Source organism: Psammomys obesus, unplaced genomic scaffold (genome assembly GCF_907164565.1).
Source record: "Psammomys obesus unplaced genomic scaffold, mPsaObe1.curated_primary_1811, whole genome shotgun sequence".
Classification (NCBI taxonomy): domain Eukaryota; kingdom Metazoa; phylum Chordata; class Mammalia; order Rodentia; family Muridae; genus Psammomys; species Psammomys obesus.
This window is the reverse complement of record NW_026596109.1, coordinates 24414891-24442884: the sequence shown is the minus strand read 5'-3', so window position 1 is coordinate 24442884 and position 27994 is coordinate 24414891. Positions and strand designations below refer to the sequence as shown.

Sequence of the window (27994 nt, the reverse complement as noted above, 5' to 3'; positions counted from 1 at the left end):
CCTAGTTCCTGGTTCGTCAGCGGCCATTTTGGGTGGAAGCGATCACTGAGTGGCGGCGGCTGCTGATTGTGTTCTAAGGGTCGGAGTGGGGTCGACGTTTGCTCTGCCGGAACAGCTTAGCTCATTCCTTCCCTTCCATTACCCGTGGCGCGGAGAGTTGGGGCGGCGGCTGCGTCAGCAAGGGCGGTGGCGGCGGCGGCAGCTGCAGTGACATGTCCAGCATGAATCCCGAATAGTGAGTGCAGGAGACCCGGGGCGGGCCGGGGGTGAGAGCGTCCGGCCGGGGGTGAGGGCGACTGGGAGTTTCACTGTGTAGCAGTGTAGGAGGTAGGCCAGGCGAGCGGGACCGAGCAGCCCGAGGCCCCCATTGTCTGACCGCCGAGGGCCGCGGCGGGGAGGGGTCGGGCCTCCAGGCCGCGGCCGGGGCGCAGCCGGCGGGGAGCTAGGTGCCGCGGCCCGGAGTTGGGGAATCGGCCTCGGACAGCGGCCAGGAGGGGCGCGTCTCTGGAGGCAGTGACGGCTGGAGGAGGACTTGTTTTTAAGGGGAGGTAGGTGGGAGAGTTCTGCTAGAGGGCACTGTCAGAGCCTGCGCCGGCTCTGCGGAGCTGTCAGTGTCAGCAGGGAGGAAACCAGCTTTACTTGTAAATCCCGAGCTTGTTAGAGCTCTGTCAGGTTTCAGGTAATATGGATGCTTCTCGGGACTGCGTGGGTTTGAGGGGAATGAGGAGACGGTGAGAAGCTATTTACAGTGTTTAAATAGCTTCCGGAGCTTGTCTCCTGGAAGAGTTTTGTAAGAAGTATGAACCATGGCCCTTCTAAAACCCTGGGCATTTGTGAAATTTTTGTTTTAGAGGACACCTAAAGTCTCCCAGTCACCTTTTGTCTTCAGTAGGTCAACAACAGCAGCAACAACAAAAATCTGAACTAAAACTAAAAATGTCTTCCTGGTATCACCAAATTAAAGTACGAGTTTGCTAATAAATTTGAAAGAACAAGGAAACAAAATGAGTTGGGACCTCTGGTAGAGCTGTAGGTTTTAGATTACCTAGTTGAATGCCTGTAGATAGGGAATGAGGTTCCATGACGTGTCATGAAAAGTTAATGCATTCCTTTTTCTTGCTTACTCAAGAAGTCACTATAGGAGATGTGACATGACACACCTTGCATGGGAACTGGTGTTCTCTTGGGTAGACTTTCTTGTGCTCTTTTGAATGGCAGAAAAAATCTTTCTATGGTTTTCATAACTTGAAGAGATGTCATTTTTATTCCTCTTTAATGCCAGAAATCTTTAAGGGAGAGGAATTTTGTTGTTGTTGTTTTGTTTTTTAATAAAAGAAGTCAGTATTGCCCCAAAAAACTGACTTTATTTGTTGCTTTGGTCAGTTACCACTAAGTATTTCCCCATGAAAGGTCCATCCATCGGTTTAGCTGACTTGTCATGTGTGTGTCACATGGCTCTTGCAAAATGCGCTCTAAGTTCAAGTTTTGTAAGACTGTGGTTTAATGCTGGAATGTTCTTTTTCATTTGTGTTAAGCAGAAGTTTTATTTTATATGCTTTAGTTTTCTTGTGTGTATGTGTGTTCGTGATGCATGTGAGTGCAGGTGCACAGGGGCCACAGTGCTTGTGTGAGAGGTCATGGGACACCTTTTGTGAGCTTGTTCTTCCTGCCTTTTTGGCTTCTGGGGGTTGAACTCAGGCACTGTATCCCCAGAGCTATCTTGTTGGCCCAGGCTTTCGTACTTCTTTAAGAAATTGGGAACAGTTCATATAGTGACATACTTGCTGTGTTGGCAGCCCCCTCCCCCCCAGTCAAGGACTTTCCAGGACAAAATTAGTTTAGTTAAGCAAAGTTGAATTTGGGTTCCTAGTTAGTTCTTCTAGCAACAGTAAATAATATTGATTTGCTATATTAGGAAGGTTTGTAAACCAATACTATTTGAGAAGTGTCCTGTATTTGTTTCATAAATACTTAAGTATTTTTATTATGGTCCTCAAACTTCCCAATGCTATGACCCTTCAATACCTTCATGTTGTGCTGACCCCAACCATTACATTTTCGTTGCTTCTTCATAACTGTAATTTTGCTACCAATATGAATCGTAATGTTAATATCTGATATGCAGGATATCTGATATGTGACCTCAGTGAAAGGGTCCTTCAACCCTCAAAGGGGTCCCGACAGATTGAGAACTGCTGGCATAGAGGCATCCCTGGAGTTGGAGCTACAAGCAGCTGTGACCAGCTGATGTGGGTGCTGGGACTTGAACTTGAGTTCTCTAACAGTAGATATTCTTAGCCACTAAGCGACCTCTCCAGCCCCTGAGTATGTACAAAACTTGGACAGCTGTCCAGAGCATGCTGTGAGTGGTGTAAGTCATTTTTAAGTGAGCTAAGACTTAAGAATGTAAGCTTAACCTCAAGGGTCCTGTGACATAATATACAAAATAGTTTCTTATACATGTCAAATCCTAGTAGATAGAGCATGCAGATGTGCAGCGTGGGTCAGAGCAGTATGATTTCAGGTATAGTCACTTGTACTGGTTGCCTGTTGGGTTTTGGAAGACTGTTACGGAAGAGACAATTAAGAAAACTACAAGTACACCAGTGAGATAGCTCAGTCAGCATCTGCCACTTTGATGAGTTCTATCCCTGGGACCCACATGGTGGAAGGAAAGAACTACCTCTGGTCGCCACCCCCCTCCCCCACCCCTCCAATAAGCTACATAAGAGAATTATTAGCACAGAAGTGAGCCAGGGAAGATTTTTCAAGAGGGAAAAGAAGAGGAGTGGCTAATAAATGGCAAGGATAGTAATTCTTTTTTTTCCCTTCCTATTTCTTAGTTTTAAGACAGGATGTCATTGTGATGTAGTCTTGGTTATTCTGAAATACACCGTGGCTTTTCAAGATAGTGTTTCTCTGCTTGCTTAAGATTAGAGGTAATGATATTTTATTACTGAAAACTGTAAGTGCAACCAATATATCAAAAATGATTTAAGTTATAATCTGTCTCATTGCTTTGTCTGTGTGTGGGGACTGTGTGTATGTGATCTGAAGAAAAACCAATTTTAGGCTGATTTAGGAGAAGCAAAAAACCTGTTATCCTTATGACAGGAATTAAGGGTAATGTCTGAGTCACATTCATTTCAACTACAAACGAAAACAACTGAAAATGTGATCTTAACAGTTGGAAAAGTATATGGAAAGGGTGAAAGCTTTTTCTTTTCTTGGAGATCTGAAGAAAGATTTGGCTTTCTACACTTAATGTGCATTTGGAGAGGGGTCACATGCTACAGTGAACTTGAGATCAGAGGGCAACTTGCAGAAGTCAGTTCTGTCCTCCTCTCATGCAGGTCCTGGGGATTGAACTGTCTTTAGTCTTGTTGTAAGCACTGAGCTATGTTGCTGGCCCAAGATTTGATTTTCAGAGGTAGGTAGTGAAGCAGACAGTGATTATTTCAGTATACTGATTGAAAATACCTAACAGTGCCAGGGGTGTGGGAGCCTGTAGTCTGAGCGCTTGAGGCTGAGAGCCACTGAAAGTTCCAGGCCTCCCTGGTCTACATTAGTGAATGTCAAACTGTCAAGGGCTCCATAGGGACTTTGTCTTCAGAGAGAGACAGACAGACCCAGACACAGACTTAATATTATCTTCAACAAGTAGTAGTTGTCACTGGGTGCAGTGGCACACACCTGTATTCCCAGCACTCCAGGAGGCAGAGGCAGGTGGATCTCTGTTGAGTTTGAGGCCAGCCTGGTCTACAAACTGAGTCCAGGACAGCCAGGGCCACACAGAGAAACCCTGTCTTGAAAAACAAACAAAAGAAAGAAAGGAAGGAAGGAATAATTGTCATAATCTATTAGTTTCTAGAGAACTTTTATTCATTTTTTATTTTGATTTTGAGACAGTGTTTCAAGGATCCCAAGTTGGCCTCAAGCTCACTTTATAACTGAGGATGACCTTCAACTTCTGATCCTCTGTCTCTACCTGCTGAGTGCTGAGGTATGAGGTGATGGGGATTGAACCTGTAGCTTTGTGTGTTACTGTCCAGCATTCTACCAGCTGAACTCTATCACTAGCCTTGAACTTTTTGTGTGCATAGGTGTACTTGAAGGTGTATATGTATGAGTGTTGTGTGTATTTGCACATCTGTGTGCATGCATTTGGTGGTCAAAGGTTAACCTTGGGTTTCATTCTTTGGGAGCCATCCTATCTCTCTCTCTCTCTCTCTCTCTCTCTCTCTCTGTTTATCTACCTATTTACTTATTGCCTTTATCTTACTGTGTCTTTGTACCATGTATATGGTGTATGGGGTGCCCTCAGGTCAGAAGAGGCCATCTTGAGCTTTGGGCTGTCCTGTGGTTGCTAGGAACTAAACTTGGGTTCTCTGGAAAGATAACCAGTGCGTTTAAACACTGAGCCACCTCTCCAGCCCCTATTTACTTATTTTTTAAGACAAGGTTTCTCACTGGGACCTAGGGTTCATAGAAATGGCTAGGTTGTCTGGCCAACTAGCCCCAGGGATCTTCCTATCTTCCTTCTCCTGCTGAGATTATAGGTATGGGACACCACACTCGGTTTTTTGTTTATGTTTTTAGATGGGTGCTTGAAATCTATCTCTGGTCTCCATGCTTGTTAGATAAACACTTACTGATGAAGCATCTCCCACCCACCAAAGTTAAATTTTTTTTTTTTTTTTAAATATTGCCAGGTGGTGCTGCTGCTGGGTCTTTAATCCCAGCACTTGGAGTCAGGGGCAGTGGATCTCTGAGTTTGAGGCCAGCCTGTTCCAACAGAGTGAGCTCCAGGGCAGCAAGGGCTACACAGAGAAACCCTGTCTTGATGTGTTCATGTGTGAGGGAGAGAGAACACATGGATGTGTGTGTGTCATAGCATGTGTGTTGAGGACAGATAGATACATAGCCTGTGAGAGTAAGTTCTTATACCATGTGGGTCCCAAGGATTGATCTCAAGTCATCAGGCTTGTTTATTAATTAATTAAAGTGACAAAATAGCATAGCATGGTGGCTCCTAAATGTGATTCCAGTTCTTGGGGAGATGGAAGCAGAAGGATTGCCTGAAGTTTGAGGCCAGCCCGGGCTACATAGTGAATTCTTGAATTATTTGGGCTACATAAGGCTTTGTTTCAAAAAGCTAAACCAAAACAAAACTCACTGTGTAGATGGCCATGATTGAATCCCTGGTCTTCGAGCGTCCATTTCCTAGATGTGCAGATTAAAAGTGAGCAGCACCTTTCCTGGGCTTCTGCAGAGCAGTTCAGTGATGATCTTCTCTTGCCCTCCTCCTTCATGAGACTCCTAATTCTCCAAAATCGTTAGCAGTCTTTCATACTTTGCTTTTCTGTAATGTTTCAGATAAGTTCCCCTCCCCCAAGTGCAGGAAATAAAGCCGCATTAACCAGTTATCTGTCAACAGTGTTTTATTATTGTCATGGTTTTCATGTAGTTTTTTTCATTAGGGTTATTGTTTTCTGTTTGTGTGTGTTGCTGGTAAATCCAGGACTTGCACATGCCACATGTCCTCTGTCACTCTGTACTCCAACCACTGTAGGAAAATTGGAAGTAGTTAGAAGATTACTTTGACTTTGACTTTGAAGTGTATAGAGCATCAGCATCTGTAATTGTCAGGTATACAGGCAGCTGTATAGACTCTTCACAAAATGATTAGGCTTGCAAATCCCAGGACCCAGGAGCCTTAGGCAATTAAGCTAGTATTGGCTCCAGGGCAGCATGGCCTACAGACTTGTCTCAGAAAGTGGAAGGGAGGAAGGGAGAGAGGATTAAAAAAACAAAAAACAAAAACGTGGGAGCGATTACATGAGCTATTTTAGATGTGACTTAGCTTTTTTATTACTCTCTGAATTTCACTTTTGAGTAAGAGACATTGGCAGATTGCCCCCTTAACCTTTTAAGGAGAAAGGAATGGTCAGCCTATTCCTGTTTTCCTGTAGAAGTTGGGGCTGAAATTGCTGCTTTGATACCTATAATATGATTGAATTTTTTAAAATTAGTATTTATGTTTGTGGGTGTTTTGCCTTCATGTATGTCTGTGCACCTAATGCATGCCTGGTGTCAGAGGAAGCCAGAAAAGGTAATCCCTTGGAACTGGAATTATGGGAATTGAACTTAGATCCTTTGGAACATTCTACAGCCAATGCTCTTAAATGCTGGGCTATTTCTTCAGCACCCCTAGAATATGATTTAAAGGGGGGAACCCCCGTGCTTTTTATGCCACCAGGGATTGAATTTATGCCCTCAAAGTGCATCCCCCCAACCCTTAAATTTAAACCAGATAACATTTGAATAGACACTTTAATTATTCATGGAGAGATTTTTATTACATACACATATACACTTTTTAAAAAAAATGATTTATTTGTATTTTATGTGCATTGGTATATTCATGTCTGTGTGACGGTGTCAGATCTCCTGGAGCTGGACTTATAGGCAGTGGTAAGCTGTTTTTTGGCTCAGCCTCTACACACTTTTTGTACTGGGGATTTGACTCTCATTCTTCATGCTATGCATATACTCTACCACTGAGCTTTGTCCCCAGTTTTTTTTTTTTTTTTTGCCTTGGCTGTCCTGGACCAGGCTGGCCTCAAAGAGGTCTTCATGCCTCTGCCTCTCAGAGTGTGGGATCACAGGCGTGTGACACCTGGACCGGCTTTTCCCAGCCTTTTACTTTTTATTTTGGAACAGGAGTTCAGGCTGGCCTTGAATTTCTTCTGTAGCTGGGTAGGCCTTGAACTTGTGATCCTCCAGTTTCTGCTTTCCAAGTAACTTAAAGATTAAAGGCTCCAATGGGGAGATTTAAAAACAGGAAAGAGGTATGCTGAGCAGGGACTAATGACATGTTCTGTACTCTTAGAAAAGGCAGAGGAAGTTTGGGAGTCTCAGCTACATGGTGAGTTCCGAACAAGAAGGGCTTGTGAAATTTGCATGGTGGTCCATGCCTGCAATTCTAGCTATTGAGAAGGTTGATGCAGGAGAGTTTTTGCAAGATCAGTTCTAAGTCTTAAAATTTAGAGACACCCTTCTTTATGACAGCAGCAGCAACAAAAATATGAAATATATATAGTTAGGTCTTAGTGGCCTTTGACTTTCTCTGAGTTTGACTTTACTGAGTTGGTTCAAATGTTTAAGTTAAATATGTCTATCTTGTTTTTTTCTCTTTCTTATCTGCTCTTGGATATTTTTTGTTGGGGCCTTAGAAGTTGAGAACATTTTCCTGAGAATGAAAGGCAATGGAAGCAAGCCATTACACTGTTGAACTCAGGGTAGCTGGGAGCGCTTGTACATGACCTTCACAAGATTGAACCCATTGATATCCTGTCAAGATTAGGGAGAGGCTCTCCAACACAACCTTCTCTAAGGATCTACAGGCAGATGATGGTTGCTGGGGGAAGGAGATATTTTCCTTGGTGGTGTAGCCATTGTTAAGGAGGTTCCATGCTCCTGCAAATAGCCCTAATAAAATTCATTGCCATGCCTCATGAAATTAAAGGGGATTAGGTGAAGAAGAAAGGAGTCAGTAATGCTTGGGAATAGGACAAGAGAGGTTAATGTAAGTATACATACATGTATGAAATACCATACTAAAAATCCATTTTTGTATACTTAACATATGCTAACAAGTGTTTTTGAAAGAAGTGGTCTCAGTTTCATAAACATAGTGTCATGTTTGTATTCAGAGTTTCATGTAAAGAAAAGAACTGATTGACTAGATTGGCTGGAGAAAGCCCCAGAGATCCTTCTGTCTGGCACTCCAGTGTTGGGAATCACAAATGTCCTTTGTGTGCCCAGCTTGTTTGTTTGTTTTAAATCTGGTTTTTCAAGACAGTGTTTCTCTGTGTAGCCCTGGTGGTCCTGAACTTGCTATGTAGATCAGGCTGGCCTCAAATTCAGAGATCTGCCTGCCTCTGCCTCCCAAGTACCAAGAATAAGGTGTGTGCTACCAACCGCCTGACTTTTTTTTAATAGATTTTTTTTTTTTTTTCATAAAATGTATTCTGATCATTCATTTTTTCTTCCAACTCCTTTCAGGTCTTCTCCACCTTCCCACCCACCCAATGTCCTTTCCTTGTCTTTCTCTCTCACCTCTCCACACAGGAAACCAAAATATACAAACAAAAGATCAAGAAGACAGAAAATGCCCAAACAGCATTTGAGAGGAAAAGTCCACAGAAACACCACTGAGTTGGTTTGGTATTTTTACCAGCTGTTTTGGGGGTGCTAGGGATCTGAACTCAGCTTCCTGTGTGTGTACAGCAAGCACTTCACCGGCTGAGCCATCTCTCCCTAAGCCACTTTCTGGCTGGACTCAGGCTTGAATCCAGCATGCGAGGCAAACAGTGTCCCATTGAGCCACAGTCCCAACCTGAATGTGTCTTTACTTTTTAAATAAAATATAATATATTGCTGTGAACAGGGTCTGGAGAAGTGGCTCAGAAGGGTGCTCACTGCTTTTCCAGAGGGCTTGTTCAGTTCCCAGCACTTACAACCTGAAACTCTAGCTCCTCCCTTCTCTTTCCTTCTCTCCTTCCCCTCCCCTCAGGTAGCCTTAAATGTGTGGTTCTCCTGCCTCAGCTTCCTGGTTGGTGGATTATAGCTGTGTGCTACTTAAAGTTGGAACTTTTCCAACTGAAAAGTTGGAAAAATAGTGTACCAAATTCCAGTGTACTCTTCATACAGCTTTCTCAGATATTAATGCCTTGCATTCATGACATTCATCACCTTAAAATCTTGGGCCAGAGATGGTGGTGCAGCAATGTGGAGGCAGAGGTAGGCAGGTCTCTGAGTTTCAGGCTTGCCGGGGCCACATTGTGAGACCCTGTGTTTAGATAAACAAGCAAAAAACCCAGCCCCCTTCCCAGTCATACTGGTACAGTCGACTATTCTGATTCTTTAATGTTTCCTCTAATGTCCTTTATCTGGTCTAGGATCCAATCCAAATTGCCATGTTATGTTAATATCATATTAGTTACCTTTGTTCCCTGAGGTCTCTCCTTTTTCATAGTCTTGGCACTTGTTTTAGCTTTTTTTTTTTTTTTTTTAAAGGCAGGATCTTGCTTATGTAGCCATTGTTGGCCTGGAGCTTGCTATATTGACCAGACTGGAAACTTGTAGGAGACCATTCTGTTGCTGACTCCAGAGTACTACTTGGCTTAATGTTTTTGGCAATTATTACTTCTTGAGACAGGCTCCTCTTTAAAAAAATTTTTAACTTATTTATCTATTTTTTTTTATGTGGATGGGTGTGTTGCCTGCATGTATGTCTCTATGTCATGTGTGTGGCTGGTGCCCATGAAGGCCAGAAGAATCAGATCCCCTAGAAGTAGGGTTATAGCTAGTCGTGAGCTGCTTTGTAAGTACAGGGAATTGAACCCTGGAAGAGCAGATAGGGCTTTTAACCACTAAGCCATCTCTCCAGCCACGTAAGTTTGTTTGTTTGGATTATCTGTATATAATATGTTTATCCGTATATCTGTGTGTGTGGGGGTGTTTGTATGTGAATGCATGTGCCCACAGAGGACTGAGGCCTGGGATCTCCCTGGAGCTGGAGGTACAAATGCCTGTGAGCCACCTGATACGGGTGCTGAGATCCAAATTCACATCCTCTGAAAGAGCAGTATGTACTGTTAATCCCTGAGCCTTCTCCTGCCTGAAGACAGGTTTCTTGTACCTAGGGCAGGTCTTATATGCTCACTGTGTAGCTGAATATGCCCACCTTCTATAGGCTAGGATTACAGTATGGGCATGTGCCTATAGTTAGGCTGGGTTTATGTGGTACTGATGGTTAAACCCAGAGCTTCATGCATGCTAAGCAAGCATTCTTCCTACTAAGCTATCCTCAACCCTGATTTGTATATCTTTGAAGTGTGCTTAGACTGTCTCTTACGTTACTTTTGTCTGGTGCTTTATTTTTATTTTTTAAAATTTATTTTTCTTTTTTATATTATGTGTATGTGTTTCACCTTCATGTATATAAATGTACCACATGTGTTCTTGGTGTCAGCACAGGCCAAAAGACAGTGTTGGATCCCCTAGAAGTAGAGTTATAGTTCGCTGTGAGCCACCCATATGGGGGCTGGGAACAGAACCTCAGTCCTCTGTAGAGTAGTCAGTGCTCTTAACTGCTGGGCCACCTTCCAGTCACCCTCCTCCCCTTTTTTTGAGATAGGGTCTCATCATATAGCCTTTGCTGATCTGGAGGTCACTATGTAGACCAGGTTGCCTTTAACTTACACTGATCCTTGGCACTGCCTCTCAGGTGTTTGAATTACAAGTGTAATTAATTCATCTAGTCAATAGATGATTAGGTTAGAGTTACAGATTGGGGAAAAATACCACAGAAGTCAGTGCTCTATTAATTGCATTTTATCAGAAGGCATATGATACCAGTATGGTATGTTATTGTCATTCTGGTGATGCTATTACTGGAACATTGTTGCTGTATTTATAAGTGGCTACACTGGCGTTGGCTTTATTTTGGAAGAACTACTTGTATCCTTTGGTAGATACTAGTGCTCTTCTGAAGTTCTTCTCCCTTTCTCTACTTTATTAGGTAATAACCACCAAATTTTTAATGTATAGCCCGGCTCCATCTCCCAGGGGAAGAAAGATTTAAAGCACTTACTGGATGGAGTATGTTAAAGTCATCAATATAGGGGCTGCAGAGATGGTTCAGCAGTTGGGAGCAGTGACTGCTCTTCCAGAGGACCCAGGTTCAGTTCCCAGCACCTACATGGCAGCTCACAACTGTCAGTGAGAGCTGATACCTTCACACAGACATAACTGCATGCTAAACACCAATGCACATAAAATAAGTAAATTATAACCAGCACTGTAAAGCCAGGTGTGGTGCATGGGTGATCAAGAGTCCTCTGGCAGCCTTTGCTTCATATGAAGTCAGAGGCCAGCCTGGGTTACGTGAGACTCTGTTTTATAGAGTTGTTGTTTGTTGTTCCAAACAACAACAAAACTCACCAGTGCAATAAGTACTTGGGAGAATATAATTTGAAGTTGCACAGATACCTAATTTTTCTCCCAAGTTCTACCTACTAATTTTAACTTCATCAGCAGGTTTTCTTCTCTCGATGATCTACTTATTTTCTGTTTTTCTTCTGTGTGTGCATGGAAATCCTATAAGGAAGAGCTGTTTCTCCAGTTTAACCATTCATACCACAATGAACAGCTTATATTTTATTATTTGAGTTATAATCCAAAATGTGGTTAAGTATACTTTGTGGCTCATATTTTCTTTTGATTTTACCTTCGAGAGAGCCTTAAGGTCAGTACTTGTGTTTTTTTGTTTGTTTGTTTTTTTAACAAGAGTAAAGATGATTATATATATATATATATATATATATATATATATATATATATTCATGCAACTGTTTTGCTAGTAAAGCTGATGGTTTAGGAGCTAGGCTCTTTAATGTTACCTCCAGTTTTGGTTGGTTGCCTGGTTAGTTTTTGTTTTGTTGTCTTGAGACAACAGGGTCTCCAAGGTAACCCCAGCTGGCCTTGAACTGGTGGCAGTCTTGGCTACCTCAGCCTACAGAGTGCAGGATTATAGGCATGTGCCACCGCATGCACCACCGACTCAAAAATAACATTTGCAAAAACTTTAGGATATACTAAGTTAAATGATTTTTTTAAAAGATGGATGCTACAGCCAATAACACAGGAACGTTTGTGTCTCTCCCAACCTTGTAATTGGGCTGAAATGAACCAGAGTAGCTGACCTTTATAGCAGTGACACCTCTGTCAACATTTGTGGCCAGTTCAGTCCTCTATTATAACAGGACTCAGTGGTCGAGGGTGTGCTTGTTCAGACAGTGTCAGGTTGGAAATCTCAAGTTACTAAATCTCAAATTTAGCAACTTGTTTGTGTTTCTTTCTTTTTGTTTGTAAAAGGCCTGGCCATGAAACTTAGAGGCTGTCTTGTGGTAGGCAAGTACTGTATTGAGCTATAAATGTCCAGCCCTCCTTTACTGATGAAAAAACTTTATTATTTTTATGTAGATGGGTGTTTTGTTTACATGTATGCCTATTTACTGTGGATGCAGGGTCCTGGAGTCCAGAAAAAGGTGTCAGATCCTGTGGGCTGGAGTCATAGGTGGTTGTGAGCTGCCACGGGTGCTGGGCATCCAATGTAGGTCCTCTAGAACAGCAACCAGTGCTCTGAACTGCTGAGCTGTCTTTAGCCCTGTTTTAAGGCAGGGTATCTCAGGCTGATTTAGTGTGTTCTGATCTTCCTGCCTCTATTCCCCAAGTACAGGGATTATGGGCGTGTGCAACTAACTGTGTATGATGTGGTATATATGATGTGAATGTAGAGTATCATGTGTGATAGATGTGTTTTGCCACTGAGCTATAATGCTCCCAGTCCTGATTTATTTCTGATTTATTTGTTTAAAAAGCTTTTTGTCTTTTTCTCTGGCCTCTGTCTTACTTGATTTATCTTTTTAATTCTTTTGCTCAGGTATATTTGGGAGTAATTACTGTGGTAATTTGGTAAAACCAAAAAGATGTTTAAGTAATAATACATACCACTCTGCAAATAGAACTAGGCACCTATCTGTCTGTCTGTCTGTCTGTCTGTCTATCTATCTATCTATCTAGGTTTTTTGAGGCAGGGTTTCTCTGTGTAGCCTTGGCTGTCCTGGAACTAACTCTGTAGAATAGTTTGGCCTTGAATCCACAGAGATCTGTCTGCCTCTGCCTCCAGCGTGCTGGGGGGCGGGAGGTGTGTGCCGCTACTGCCTGGCAAGAATTTATGAATAATTATAATTATTTCTAAAAATTGTATATCTTGCCTACTCCTTTAATCCCAACTTGGGAGGCAGAGGCAGGCAGATTTTTGTGAGTTTGAGGTCAGCCTGGTCAAAGAGAGTCCAGGACAGCCAGGTTATACAGAAAAACCCTGTCTCAAAAATAAAGTAATAAAATAAAATAGGAAGAAAAAAAAAAGAAATTATACTTTCTACAATAAAAATTTTAATCAGTTGAACCTTCTGAAAATGTAAAATCTTGGTTTTCTTTTATGGGGGTGCACTTTTTGAAAGTGCTTAATTACACTGTGGAAGTAGTCAGAATTAGGAGGGACTGAGAGATTCCTTTGGGAGACAGTAAACAGATAATCTGTTGCCTTTTAAAAGTGATGTTTTTTGAGTTAGTCCTAGCAGTGATGTTATTGGAATAAAAATCAAAGTCCATGCCTTGGGTATCCCCAACAAGCCAGGTTAGGCCATTCGTCTTTGGTAAACTGGTTAAAAGAGCCAAATTAATAGTAGAAAGCAGAAAGGGGGCCATTTATTCAATGTAACCACATTGGGAAGAGGCACAAAGAGATCCAGCAACACCTTAAATTAAGCTCATCTCTAGGGCCCTGACATGAGAGTGAGTAGGGGTCCAGAGTTCTCTGTGCAACTAATCAGTCTCTGTCAAGGTGTAGTCTTGCCTTTCTTTGTCTGGCTTCAGTCTCATCCTACAAGGTGGTCTGAGAAGTTGCTAGAACTGTGTGCTGGCCCATGGCTTCAGTGCTTCTTTTCCCAGCATGAGATTCCTGGGGGATATTTCAATTCCCTGGGTTCAGTTGTTTCCAGTAGTGTGATAGTTAAAGGGAAGCTAAAGTTTCTCATTCTCATTCCTGGGCCAGGAAGTTGGTTCATCAAGCCTGATAACCTCAGTTTACTTCCTAGGAGTACATGGTAGAAAAGACTGACTCCTGCAAATTGTCCTCTGATTTGTGTGTGCACGCACACACAAATACATGAACACACAGTAAATGTAAAATAAATCCTAATTAAAAAAAAGCTGGATGTAGTGTCCCATGTCTTTCATTCTAGTACTTAGGAATCAATTTTGAGTTGGAAAACAGCCTGATCTACATAGCAAGTTCCAGGGATACATAGTAATCAAAAAACAAAAACAGAGCAGCACCTCTGATGAATATATATGTAATCAGAGTCTAGCCAGTTTCCCTCCTTTTTAATAGGACCACAACCTTATAGTCAAGGCTGTCGTGGAACTCTCCATGTCTTATCTTGACAGTCTTGTCTTGGCCCTTTATAGGCATTCCACATGACTAGCTTCAGAGCCAGCATGCACCTAGCTATTATCTCTAGCCCTAGAACCTATTTTCCCATGTCTCTGAAGAATTTTTCTTTAATTTAAAAAATATTTATTTTTATGTGTATGAGTGCTCTATCTGAGTGTACACCTTCATGCCAGAAGAGAGCACCAGATCACATATAGATGGTTGTGAGCCCCCATGTAATTGCTGGGAATTGAATTCAGGACCTTTGGAAGAGCAGTGCTCTTAACTGCTGAGCCATGTTTCTAGCCCTGAAGAATGTTTTCACAGGCTTAAAATGTTGGTAACATTTTTTATTATGTTTCTAGTGTTCAACATTCAAAATACAGGCTTTCAGAAGTCAGTGATGCTTTAAATATATCTGCGGGTGTTTTTGCTTGCATGTATGCCTGTGTACCATGTGATGCAGTGCTCTGGGAGGCCAGAAGAGGGGACTGAATGGTGTACAGATGGTTGTGAGCATCTGGGCGTGTTAGGGTCAAACCTGGGTTCTCTGCCAGAGAAGCCAGCACTCGCACTCTTCCCCACCCAGCCATCTTTCCAGCCCGCAAGAGGGATGTGAGACCTCGATCTAGGAAAGAACCATAGCAGTTATTTCATTGAAAGGTTGCTCTGTGTGCTGAGTAATTTGTTTTTCAAATTTGGAGACGCTTTTGTTGTTGAGAGAGGGTCTCATGTATTCCAGATTGGCCCTAGAACTTGTGTAGCCGCGGCTGGCCTTAAACTCATGGTTCTCCAGTCTCCACCTCTCAAGTGCTTGCTGAGATTACAGGCACGAGTCACTAAGCCAGGAGAGGATATTTTTTTCTGGGTGGCATAACCTTTTCTAGTCTGATAGGGGAGAGGACTGGGATTTAATTAGCATGAGTCTCTTCAGCCTTTTCAGAACGGGAATCAGAAGTGTTTGCTGTCATTCTTTCCTTGGAAGAGGAAGGGCAGTCATCTGAGAGACTGTCTACTCTACTTGGGTGGTTAATGCACATGCTTGGCCCTGGGCATCAGGAACTGCTGTTGGCCTCCTTGGGAGCTCTAGTCTTCATAACAAGCCATTGGTTGTTAGCTCTGTTTTCTTGTGGAACTTACAACATGCTTTTTATTAATGTGATTTTCCTTCTCTTTTTACAGTGATTATTTATTCAAGTTACTTCTGATTGGTGACTCTGGGGTTGGAAAGTCTTGCCTCCTCCTTAGGTTTGCAGTAAGTTGAAATTAAAATACTTGTTACAAACAATGGTATGCTTAGTTGGGCAATTAGTACAGTGATTTCTTTGTTGTTGTTTTTAGTTTGACAAAAATAAAACAATTTTATGTAGAATGAGTTACTTCTTTCAGAGTTACATATCTAAGGGCTCCCAAACAACACCCCTCTGCAGTGGTATCTTAGACTATTAAATAAATGTTTTTAAAAAAAATTGAAGGGAAAGCTTGTTGTGGTAGTACATGCCTGTAATCTCTCTACTTGGGAGGTGAACGAGGGGCATCACTTTTGCCTTGAAGTCAGTTCAAAAGTAAGAAAGAAAGAAAGAAAAGAAGGGCAGGAAAGAGACTGAGTGAAGCAGTGAAGTGTGATGATAAAGTTATTAGTGTCTAATGTTCATTGGAGAAATCTGATTCTGATATAGGTGGAGAGTAAGGTGGGGTATTTGGCATGTATTGAAAGTGAGATGAGAAGAAATACTCAAGCCATGTTTTAAAAGAGTAAAGAAAAATGTTATCAGGCAGAAATGCTGTCACATTTTCATGTTATATGTGTTCATAGTGACACATACATTCTGGAACTCAGATTAAGCTCTAGAGCTGTGGTAACCTAGCTGTCTGTAGCTTTTTTACTTTAAATTAACCAAAAATTGAAAAAGATTTTTAAATTTTATTTCCTCATTTCATAAGCCACTTGGGCCTAGTGGCCACCATATTGGCTAACAGTTTATGTCACAGACAGTTGAGTTTGTCAGTGCTGCTCTTACTAGGTGTGGCTTGACTAAATAGAGGTCCATCTTTGTTTGCTGAATACGTTCTAGGTGTTGCTCTACAGTTGGTGATGATTAGTTTTTCCATTCCTGAATTCTCTTTCTTCTTTCTTTCTTTTCTTTCTTTTCTTTCTTTCTTTCTTTCTTTCTTTCTTTCTTTCTTTCTTTCTTTCTTTCTTTCTTTTCTTTCCTTCTTCCTTCCTTCCTTCCTTTCTCTCTTCCCTCCCTCCCTCCCTCCCTCCCTCCCTCCCTCCCTCCCTCCCTTCCTTCCTTCCTTCCTTCCTTCCTTCCTTCCTTCCTTCCTTCCTTCCTTCCTTCCTTCCTTCCTTCCTTCCTTTTTATGAGAGCTTCTTTGAAAACAGTTACTTGTTTTTATGTGTATGTTTTCATGGGATGAGAGTGTACATGAACACAATAGCACTTGTGAAGATCAGCAGACAACTGATCTTCTTTTCCTTTTGAGTTCCAGGGGTTGAACTCAAGCCATTAGGCTTGGTGGCAGGCACTTTTATTCTCTGAGTCATCTTAAGGGCCTTCATGAGTTGTTTTCTTTGAGGTAGAGCCCCACTATGTATCCCTATCTGGCCTTTAATTCCCTAGACCAGGATGGCCTCAGATTTTCAGTGATCTTTCAGTGATCTCCCTGGGCCTCCCGAGTACTGAGACTGCTGGCATGTACCAAAGTGAAAAATGATACGAAATGACCATGCGTGATTATAATGACTCCCAAGTGGAAACTACCCAATTCTTTTATTAATAAAGTGTGTCAATGGGATTTTATTTAGCTGCGAAAAAGGATGTAGTTTTGAAAAAATGAAGTATGATTGGGGAAATGAATCAGAGGTAAAAGTGCCTGCTGCCAAGCCTGATGACCTGAGCTTGTCCCCAGGACTGACATGGTGAAAGGAGAAAGCTGACTGTCAGAGATTGTCATTTGGCTTCCATGTGGGTGTACTATGGCATGCGCATGTCTACATACATACTTCTTTTTTTCTTTGTTTCAGACAGGTTCTCACTAGTTACATACCCTTTGTTGAATTCACTATTGTAGACCAGGCTGGCCTTGAATTCACAGAGACCTGCCTATCCCTTCCTGGGTACTGCGATTAAAAATGTGTGTCGCCACGCCCAACCTAACAAAGCAATATTTTAAAAAACAAACAAATAAACAAATATTAATCTGAGTAAAATGGGGCATGCCTGTAATCCCAGCGTTCTAAAGTCTGAGGTAGGAGGCTCATGTTTGAGGCTAGCATGAGCTACCTGGCAAGACCCTGTTAAAAAGAAAAGAATGAAATGCTCATACATGCTGCAATATAGTTGAGCACTGAAAAACATAAGTGAAAGAAAACCACTTCTAATAACTTCATGACTGTGAAATGTTCCCATACAAAGCTCCAGGGAGAGTCAGTAGTTTGGTGGTGGTACAAACTCAGAAGGAGAAGGAAGTGGTAACTGCCAATGAGTACAGAGTCCTTTTGGGGTAATGAAATATTCTGGAATTAAATAATGCTGATAATTGTACAAGTGTGTGTGTTTACTAAAAACCACTGAGCTGAGGATTCTTTTTTTTTTTTTTTCTTTTTTCTTCATGGCAGAGTTTCTCTGTGTAGCCTTGGCTATCCTCGACTTGCTAGACCAGGCTAGCCTCCAATTCACAGCAATCTGCCTGCCTCTGCCTCTGGGATTAAAGGCTAAAAGAGGGATTCTTATATGCATTAAATTTCAATTTAAAATCTTAACCAGGATGTAAAACAAATTTGGGAATACATTTCTTAGAGGAAAAGGAAATTAGCATTGTTTTGTCAATGAATTGGATGTTTGAAGAGCAAGAGCTGACTGACAGTTAGGAAGACTTATGTATCTGGGTGAGGAAGCTCTGATGATTACAACATCTTTTCCTGACATATGTGAAGAATTTACCAAGAGATGTATGCAAAAATTAAACACTCGAAAAATATCTCAAAGTAAAAAGAAACTTTCTAACTGATTGTTACTTTGTAGTCAGAGCAGAGAGCAAGATGGGGTCAGATGTTAAAAAACTTCGTTTATAATCTTTGACTATAATGCAAGTAAACTTTATATTCTGTGAATATTGATTTCATTAACTGTTCCTTCAGGATGATACATACACGGAAAGCTACATCAGCACAATTGGTGTGGATTTCAAGATACGAACTATAGAGTTAGATGGGAAAACAATCAAGCTTCAGATCGTAAGTGACCTTGGAAATTGTTTTGGTAAATGTACAGTGTATTTATATCTATTTACTATGCTAACAAAGTTGAACATAAAGTTTCTTTTTGGGGGGAGTGGTTCGAGACAGGGTTTCTCTGTAGCTTTGGCTGTCCTGGACTCCCTTTGTAGACCTGGCTGGCCTCAAACTCAGAGATATTGCCTGCTTTTGCCTCCCAAGTGATGGGATTAATGGCATGTGCTACCACTGCCCGATAAACATAAAGTTTCTTAAGAGTCATGCATTGATGATAGTTTTTAGACCGAAAGCCATTTCCCAGGTTTGCTTACTGAAATTCCCTTTTTTTATCCTCTTGTTCATCATCTGTGTCATGGATTGAACCCAAGGTCTTCCATGTGCTAAGTCTGCCCTGTTAACATGGACCTATGGTCCAGATCTTTCTTGTTGAAATCTATTTGTAAAATAGACTTAACTATTAATTAAAACAGACTTAATAATCATAGTAAGTCAGACTTTGGCCTGGTCCCTTTTTCCAGTTAAGTCAGAAGTTTTAGCTTTAGTCTTATGGGCCTTTCTTTTTTTCTTTTCCTTCCTTCCTTCCTTCCTTCCTTCCTTCCTTCCTTCCTTCCTTCCTTCCTCCCTCCCTCCCTCCCTCCCTCCCTCCCTCCCTCCTTCCCTCCCTCCTTCCTTCCTTCCTTCCTTCCTTCCTTTCTTCCTTCCTTTCTGTATTTCACCTGTAGAAACACAGAATTTTATTGGAAGGAAGCTCTAATATGCTTGTTTTGTTCTTAAAAAATGGACATTATTTGCTTAAAGTGATCTATAGTTCTATAGAACCAAGTGATCTATAGTTCTCTATCTTCAACATGTGTCCCTTAAGCACCTTATCTATCCTTCTCCCCACCTCCAATTAAATGTTTATAAATCTCTTTAGTATGGGTCTGGGTTCTTTCAGCTTGTCTGTGATCTAAAAAAAAAAAATAAAATTATATTAAAAGAAAGTAATCATGGGGTCAGTATGATCGGTCAGCAGGTGACCTGAGTTCCATTCCCAAGACCTGTGTGGTCATAGGAGAGAATAGCTCATGCAAGATATCCTCTTACCTCCATGTTTATGCCAAGTATGAGTATCATCATACACTCACAGGACACACAGGCATGTACACAGACAGACAGACACAGACAGTAAGTAGTTTTTTGTTTTATTTTTGCTTTTTTTAAGTTAGGTTTTACTTTTAAAAGGTCAAATGTATTATAGAACAGGCTTAGCGTGAAGTAATATTGAAGACTAATCATTGCTCTTTTCATGGAATTGGGTGTGGATTTTAGTTGAAGTTCTGAATTTTGAGTCAAAATTACTATTTTGATTTTGGTGTTTCTTTTCTTTTTCTCTTGTGTTTTTTTTTTTTTTTAAGGCAGCGTTTCTTTGTGTAGCCCTGGCTATCCTAGAACTCTATCTGTAGACTACTCTGGCCTTGAACTCAAGAGATTTGCCAGCTTCTGCCTCTATTTTTCTGGGGTTACTGGGGTGTGCCAGGCCTTTTGATGTTGTCTTAGAAGAATAACAGTTTGCTCAGCCCCAGCCCCAGCCCTGTTTCCTGCTTTACTAGTTTATGAGGTAGTTTTGAGGATCACATCATTCTTGCTGTGTGCATTTACCTTTGTGACCTTGGAGACAATATATCCACGGGTTCTGTGATATGCCCAGTGCAGGCAAGGAGTAAACACTATTGTCGAAAAGATCCACTCAACCCTGCCACTTAGGTATCAGTGGCATATATGGTAATTTGTCTCTACAGGATTTATGTATTTGAAATATTTTAATTTTGTCACTTCCTTTAGAAAGGATCTTGCAGGTTGTTCTCAGTTGGTCTGTTGAAAAACAGGAATTTTCTTTCCCTATCAGGTATTGTTATATAAACATATTTGGGAAATTCACCATTTTAAAAAACAGCTTCCATTTACAAATGGTTCTAGCTATCCATTTTTATGTTGGGCTGGAGCCAGAGTTCTTTAACTTCTATCATATTCCTCTGCATTTTGAAGCTGTGTGAATCAGGTTAATTCCTTCTCTGTTGGCATCTGCCCTTTATATTGATGTGATCACAGTCTTCCTCCTGTGTAGTTGATCATTCCTTTTTGGGATTGTTTTTAGAACCTTCTGGGTTTGTGTAACTCTTGCATTTTCAAGTACCTTTTTTAAAAAGGGATTCCTAAAATACAGTACAATACAATATGCAAGATAAACTTCTCTGAATTAATTTCTTTTTTTAAATTTATTTTTATTGGTCTTTTATCTGTATGTCTATGTGAGGATTTTGGATCCTGGAGTTTGGATCCTGTATGTCAATATGAGGAGTTTGGATCCAAGGCAGTTGTGAGCTGCCATGTTGGTGCTGGGAATTGAACCTGGGCCCTCTGGAACTGCAGCCAGTTCTCTTAACTGCTGAGTCATCTCTTCAGCCCTCCCTCTAAATTAATTTATTTAAAATTTTGTCCCTTTGGGTGTGGAGAGATAGCTCAGTGCAGTGTTAAGAGTACTGGGGGTTCAATTCCTAGAACCCATGCCGCAACACACTGTAATTTCAGCTCCATGAGAGCCAATACCTTCTTCTTGTTTGTGGCCACAGGTATGCATGTAGGCACAGACATACATGCAGGCAAAACACTCAGACACATAAAATAAAATTATGCTTATTGTTAGTCTACTGAAGAATATAAAAGAATAGATGAGTTTAGATTTGCTGTTGCAGTAACTGCATTCTTTAGTAGTCTATGTATTAACATTTAACTTTGCTTGTTTTTAATTTGGGAACGTGTGTGTAAAGGGTATATATGGGCTGGGGGAAATGGTTCAGTAGGTAAAGTACTTGTAAATGTGAGGACCAGAATTCACCCATGAAAATGATTATATAGGTGTGGAGACCCACCTGTAATTTCAGTCTATGGAAGGCAGAGACAGTGGATCCCTGGAGCCAAGGGATAAATAGCTCTGAGAGCCACATTAGTGAGCTCTGGGTTCAACTGAAAGATCTTGCCTCAGTGAATAAGGTGGGGTGTAATCCAGGAAGACTTCAGCCTCATCTCCACATGTACATACTATTCATACACAACAAAAGAAAAGATGCACACGTGTGTGTGCTCCCTGCGGGAGAGGAAGGGACAGAGATGGGGAAAGACAGACTGACTTCTGTGAATTGATGTTATAAAAATTCAAATGCAAAATTGTGCTTTTATCTTACTGCATTTCAACTTGCTGGGCTTTGTGTATTCTCCTAAATGCTCTTTTCCTTTCACTTTTTATGTTTAGTAGTGATGGGTGGGTGTTCATTAAAATTAGTGATTGTAGCATTGAGCAATTGGGGCATACTGATAAGGTTGGAAGATTCCAGAGGACATCATCAAGTTCCTTAGTGGTAAGAGTAGATGTCAGAGTCTTAGGTTCCAGTCTCACTTTAGACCAAAAAAAAAAAAAAAAAAAAAAAAGAAAGAATTGGTTGTTTTTTTTTTTTTTTTTTTTTTATTAAGTAGCTGCTAACCTTGGGTATTATTTGCTTTTTCTTTTCTTTTTCTCATTTTTGTTTTTGCTTTTCCAAGATAGGGTTTCTCTGTATAGCCCTGGCTGTCCTGGAACCTGCTTTGTAGACCAGGCTGGCCTTAATCTCACAGAGATCCACCTGCCTCCACCTCCCAAGTGCTGGGGTTAAGTTTGCCACCATACCTGGATGCTTTCTTCCAGGGTTGTTTTGAGACAGGCTTACTAGGTAGCCTTGACTGGCTTTGAACTTGTGGTAATTCTGCTTCTGCTTTCTGACTGCTGCTGGGACTACAGTTATGTACTGCCATGCCCAGTTTTACAAAAACCTGACTTTTACTAGAGAATAATACATGTGCATGTGCATTTTATTCTCTATTACACATTAACATACCTAACAAGAGTTAACATTAATGTCCAATACAAGTCCTCACATGTCTCCAAATGCACAGTTTGTGTGTGTCCCTAAACAGTAAGGTGTCCTTAAAATGAGTTACGTATTTTTGTCTTTAAAAAACTTATTAAGAATTATCACAATTTGGGCACAGTGGCACATGCCTGTAATCCCAGCACTCTGGGAGGTAGAGGCAGGTGGATCTCTGTGAGTTTGAGTCCAGCTTGGTCTACAAAGTGAGTCCAGGATAGTCAAGGCTACACAGAAAAACCCTGTCTTGAAAAAAAGAATTACCAGCCAGGCATCATGACAAATGCCTTTGAACCCAGCATTTTGAGGCCAACTGCTCTACAAAATGAGTTTCAGGACAGCCAGGACTATACAGAAACCCTCTCCTGAAAAACCAAGAGAATAAAAACAAAATTAAAAAGCCTTATTATCATGTGTGTGATGTCTGAGTTTGGGCTCTTACATTGCACATCTGTGGAGGACAACTTCTTTTAGTTTTGAAAGAGGATCTCTCATTGTCTAGCCTAGATGTCCTGGAACTTGCTGTATAGATAAGGCTATTCTTGAACCCAGAGAGCTCCACCTGCCTTTGCCTCCCCTGTGCTGGGATTATAGACATGAACCACCACACTTGGCCACAGGTCAACTTTTGATAGTTTTTTTCCCTTTTATCATGGATTTCAGGGATCAATCTCAGGTTGTGAGGTTTGCAAAGCTTTTGCTGAGCTTTAATTTAAAAAACATTTTAAGTTATTAAATATGGGTATATGAATGCATGTGCCTGAAGAAACCAGAGGCATGGGATGCCTTTGAAGCTGGAGTTACAGGCAGTCATAAACCACTTAATGTGGTCCTCTGGAAGACCAGTATATGCTCTTAACCATTAAGCCATCTCTCTAGGCCCCTTCCCCACTTTAAAAAAAAAAAAAAGAGGTGTTTTGTTTATTTTTAAGACAGGGTTTCTCTGTTAGTCTTGGCTATCCTGTTCTTGCTTTGTAGACCAGGCTTTGAACTCACAGCAATTCACCTGTCTCTGCTTCCCTGAGTGCTGGGACTAAAGGCATGCACCACTACACCTGGCTGAGTTTTATTTTAAAGGTGTTTAGAAACTTTTTTAATTACATTATTTTGCTCAGATTTAAGATAGTACCTACTTGGAATGGATAAATGCTATTCTGACAGATATTGCTGTTTGGTATTGTGAAATACAGTAGACAGTGAGTTTTGCTTTATGTATTTTCTGTTCATAGGTCTTTGGAACACTTTTCCCAACCCTGTCAACTGGTCTCTGTATTCTCTGGGGAGGGGGCAGTAGGTGGGTGGGGAGGTTTTCCAAAACCTGGGTCTACTGGAAAAGGTGGCTTGCTGCTCTACCTTGCCAAAGCCTTTGGGTCAATCATGGCTAAGTCACAGCAGTAGGGCTAGCCTGGATGCAGCTCATGGTCCCTTTTCCTATTCCTAAGAGTTCAGGCAGGTCAGTGCCAGTTCTTGCCCAGTGAGGTCTCACTTAATGAAGTACACCTCCTTGTCACATGAGATCATGGCAGAGCCTGGTCTGGGATGAGTGGCTGCAGCCAGGAAGGATAGGCTGTGGGCTCTGGACCAACTGTTTAGCATAGCTTCTGTTCTCAGAGAATTTAGAATTTGGGTATCAGTACCACCTGCTATACACTGTAAGCATTATCTTCTCTTCTGGACTTTAACATATGATAGTTGCAATGCAATTAATAATGTAAGCATTAAATACTATTGGCTTTTCAAATCCTAATAATCTACAGTTTTCTCCTGTACTTCCCCCAAGCCTGTTTTAATGGATTGTTTGCCTCCCCTGATTGTTTTCTAATAGTGGGACACAGCAGGCCAGGAAAGATTTCGAACAATCACTTCCAGTTACTACAGAGGAGCCCATGGCATCATAGTTGTTTATGATGTGACAGATCAGGTAAGTTCCTAGAGAACACTGCTTTGTTATAAACAAAGCAGGAAGTTACTTTTTATGTATGTGTGTAGATTTTTGACTCATTCTCATTGTGTAGTTCTGGCTGACCTGGAACTTGCTTTGTAGACAGGCTGCTCTTGAATGCTTTTGATCAGCCTTGTAACTTCTTTTGAGCAGATCTATTTTTACTATTAGAGGAAAAAAAAGTTGAATTTAGGTTTTTTTTTGTAGCAAATGTTAAATCCAGTTACTTGAATTATAGTTAATTTGGAGATAACTTAAGTCATTTAAATTAATGCCATTATTAGTAAAAGATGGGTGAATATGAATATGGGGAAAAAAGCTATATTAGCATGATGTCATGTGCTTGTAGTTCAGCTACTTGGGAGGCTCAGACAGGATCTCAGGAGCTCAGAAGATTGAGACCAGCTGAGGCAGATCTCACCTCAAAAAAGCAGATACCCAAATCAGACAGAACTTGTTAATTTTAAACATGCCAAGTCTACTATCTTAATTTGTTTGGTTTTTTTTGGGACAGTCTCTTTCTCTCTGTGTAGCCCTGCCTGTCCTGCACTAAGCTGACCTTGAACTCAAGAGATCCCACTGCCTCTATCCCCAAGCACTAGGACTAAAGGTATTCTTTGCCACCATGACTGGTCTACTGTAAAATTTTTAGATGAAAAACAAAGCAACAACAAGAAAAGGGGGAAAATAAACCTCACCAAATCATTATATTTACTACCTTTCTCTCTACCCTGTATCTTGTAGGGGGTTTAAGCTTGCAGCTTTTTGCATACCAGGCCAATTGTCAGCCACTGAGCTGCACCCCAGGCCAAACAGTATCTTTTTGATAGTAGTAGAACTTAACTGCTGTTCTTCAGGTTTTTGTTTTGCTTTTTAAGTCAGGATCTTACTATGTAGTCCTGGCTGACCTACAACTGGCTTTTTAGACTGAGCTGGCTGGGAACCCAAGTTTGCCGCTGCCTCCCTAGTACTGGGATTAAAGCTGTGCAACTGTAACCAGCTCATAAACCAGAATTGTACCAAATTTCAGAAACTAGGTCTTGTCAATATTTTAAAATTTCAATTTAAAATTGGATTTGCCTGTCATTAAACTATTTCCCCTTCCAAATAGGCTATTTTTACTTCAAGCTTTCCAATCCTCCTTATCATTCATTAGATGTACATTATCATATATTAGTTTCTTTTCTTGCACTGTAGTTATAGCCACAGTTGCCTCAGAAGCTGTTTATCAGTTGAGTATCCAGACCTACATCATCATATATATGTATGTATGTTTTTTTAGGAGTCCTTCAATAATGTTAAACAGTGGCTGCAGGAGATAGATCGCTATGCCAGTGAAAATGTCAACAAGTTGTTGGTAGGGAACAAATGTGACCTGACCACAAAGAAAGTAGTAGACTACACAACAGCAAAGGTATGTATGGGGTTTGACTTTGAATGTTAGTTATGGGAATAGGAGACGTACAGTGGTCAAGACTGCCTCAACCTCTAAAAGCCAGTCAACTTAGTCTTCCATTCCCATCTCAAAAGGCAGTAACATACTAAGAAAAATTTTCCAGTGTTCATTGTGCCCTATTACTCTCTCAGGAATTTGCAGATTCCCTTGGAATTCCATTTTTGGAAACCAGTGCTAAGAATGCAACGAATGTAGAACAGTCTTTCATGACGATGGCAGCTGAGATTAAAAAGCGAATGGGCCCTGGAGCAACAGCTGGTGGTGCAGAGAAGTCCAATGTTAAAATCCAGAGCACTCCAGTCAAGCAGTCAGGTGGAGGTTGCTGCTAAAATTTGCCTCCGTCCTTTTCTCACAGCAATGAATTTGCAATCTGAATCCAAGTGAAAAAAAACAAAATTGCCTGAATTGTACTGTATGTAGCTGCACTACAACAGATTCTTACCGTTTCCACAAAGGTCAGAGATTGTAAATGGTCAATACTGACTTTTTTTTTTATTCCCTTGACTCAAGACAGCTAACTTCATTTTCAGAACTGTTTTAAACCTTTGTGTGCTGGTTTATAAAATAATGTGTGTAATCCTTGTTGCTTTCCTGATACCAGATTGTTTCCCGTGGTTGGTTAGAATATATTTTGTTTTGATGTTTATATTGGCATGTTTAGATGTTGGGTTTAGTCTTCTGAAGATGAAGTTCAGCCATTTTGTATCAAACAGCACAAGCAGTGTCTGTCAAGTTTCCATGCATAAAGTTTAGTGAGATGTTATATGTAAGATCTGATTTGCTAGTTCTTCCTTGTAGAGTTATAAATGGAAAGATTACACTATCTGATTAATAGTTTCTTCATACTCTGCATATAATTTGTGGCTGCAGAATATTGTAATTTGTTGCACACTATGTAACAAAACTGAAGATATGTTTAATAAATATTGTACTTATTGGAAGTAATATCAAACTGTATGGTGATAAGTATTGTTTTAATTCTTATGGTTAAAGGGAACTAGAGCTTTGCATTATTATACTCAACAGCCATTTGTGTGTGCAGCAAGGGCACTATAGACCTATCTTACAGCACAGCACCCAGTATTTGCTTTCTAGTAATAGATCTTATGAGTGACCTAGAGAAGCTCTGTGCTGTGTAGACTTAACCAACTTCATTGGTTCAAGGAGCTCAAACTGTATGGAAAACAAGTTTAGAATGTCTGCTTCCTAGCACTTCATCTCCAGCCCAAAAAACATTAAGTGGCTTCACTGGCAACACTTTTTTCATGCATCTGTGGTAGAGACAGCAGTACATGCTTCCTCACAGGCAGTCATCTGGTAATACGTGCTGGTGTTTCTTCCATGCTGTGAGTCAGACACACCCCTTTTCACCCCTCCCCCCTCATTTTGCTTTTGGAGACAGGGATTCTCTGTGTAACCCTGGCTGCCCTGGAACTTGCTCTGTAGACCAGGCTGGCCTTGAACTCAGGGATTCGCCTGTCTCTAGCTCTGAGCGCTGAGATTAAAGGCGTGCACCACCATGCTTGGCTTTTTTTTTTTTTTTTTTTGAGGCAGGGTCTCACTATGTAGCCCTGGCTGGCCCCTCACAGAGATCACCTGCCTTTTCCTCCCAAGTGCTGGGCTTAAAGGCATATGCTACTCAGACTGCACCCATTTTTTTGAGACAGTGTCTCACATAACTCAAGAGGCCTCAAATTCTCTTGTAATTAAGGATGGCCTTGAAATTGTGATCCTCCTGCCTCTACTTCCAAGTGTCAACTTTTTTATTCTTTCCAATTGTATAACTCATGTTGGAGGAAGAGTTTTAAGCATTAGAATAGAAAGCAGGAAATGGTGATTGCCCTAATTGTAGAAATTATACCCCCTCCCCCAATTAACTGAATACATTAACGCTAGATGGGAATGATGAGAGGAAATAATATATTTATTTCGGTGAAAATTTTGCATGTGTGAAAGTTTTGTTAACTAGGACCTTTGAGATCCTAGACTTTGCTTTTGTCTTGCTGTGGGAAATAAAGTCTCTTGCAGACATTAGCATTTTAAGGTGACAAAGGTCAGAGATTGTTTCCTTTGGTTTAAGCAGCAAACATTCTTCAATTGGGGGCTTAGGATGTGGCTGTTGACAACACATTTTATTATGGGCTCTTTAATGATAAAATATTAAACTAAAAAGTAAGCCAAAAATTACAGGTTTCTTTATTTTTCACTAAACAGACAATTGAAATACATGGTACAAAAATAAGTGGTGAGAGAATTGTAAAATGAAAAATGGACAGAATAAATATTCAATTTAATTTTCCATCTATGAGAATTTCACAATAAAAATCATAGTTTACTTTGTATTATA

At 40.9% G+C, this 27994-nt stretch overlaps 1 protein-coding gene across 1 annotated transcript; it reads left to right on the top strand.

Annotated features, from left to right (window-relative positions):
* The first annotated feature begins 7 nt into the window (after positions 1–7).
* Positions 8–27994, top strand: Rab1a (RAB1A, member RAS oncogene family). The gene is made up of 6 exons (XM_055629091.1): positions 8–235; positions 15251–15323; positions 18213–18308; positions 24075–24170; positions 25474–25605; positions 25779–27994. Exons 1-6 carry the CDS (start codon positions 213–215, stop codon positions 25974–25976), a joined length of 618 nt encoding a protein of 205 aa, XP_055485066.1. The 5' UTR covers positions 8–212; the 3' UTR covers positions 25977–27994.

Excerpts from the sequence above, each read along its gene's own strand:
- Rab1a (XM_055629091.1), top strand. The coding sequence starts at position 213 with ATGTCCAGCATGAATCCCGAATA. Across the intron at positions 236-15,250 it reads TCCAGCATGAATCCCGAATA|TGATTATTTATTCAAGTTAC; the intron begins GTGAGTGCAGGA and ends CTCTTTTTACAG. Across the intron at positions 25,606-25,778 it reads TAGACTACACAACAGCAAAG|GAATTTGCAGATTCCCTTGG; the intron begins GTATGTATGGGG and ends TTACTCTCTCAG.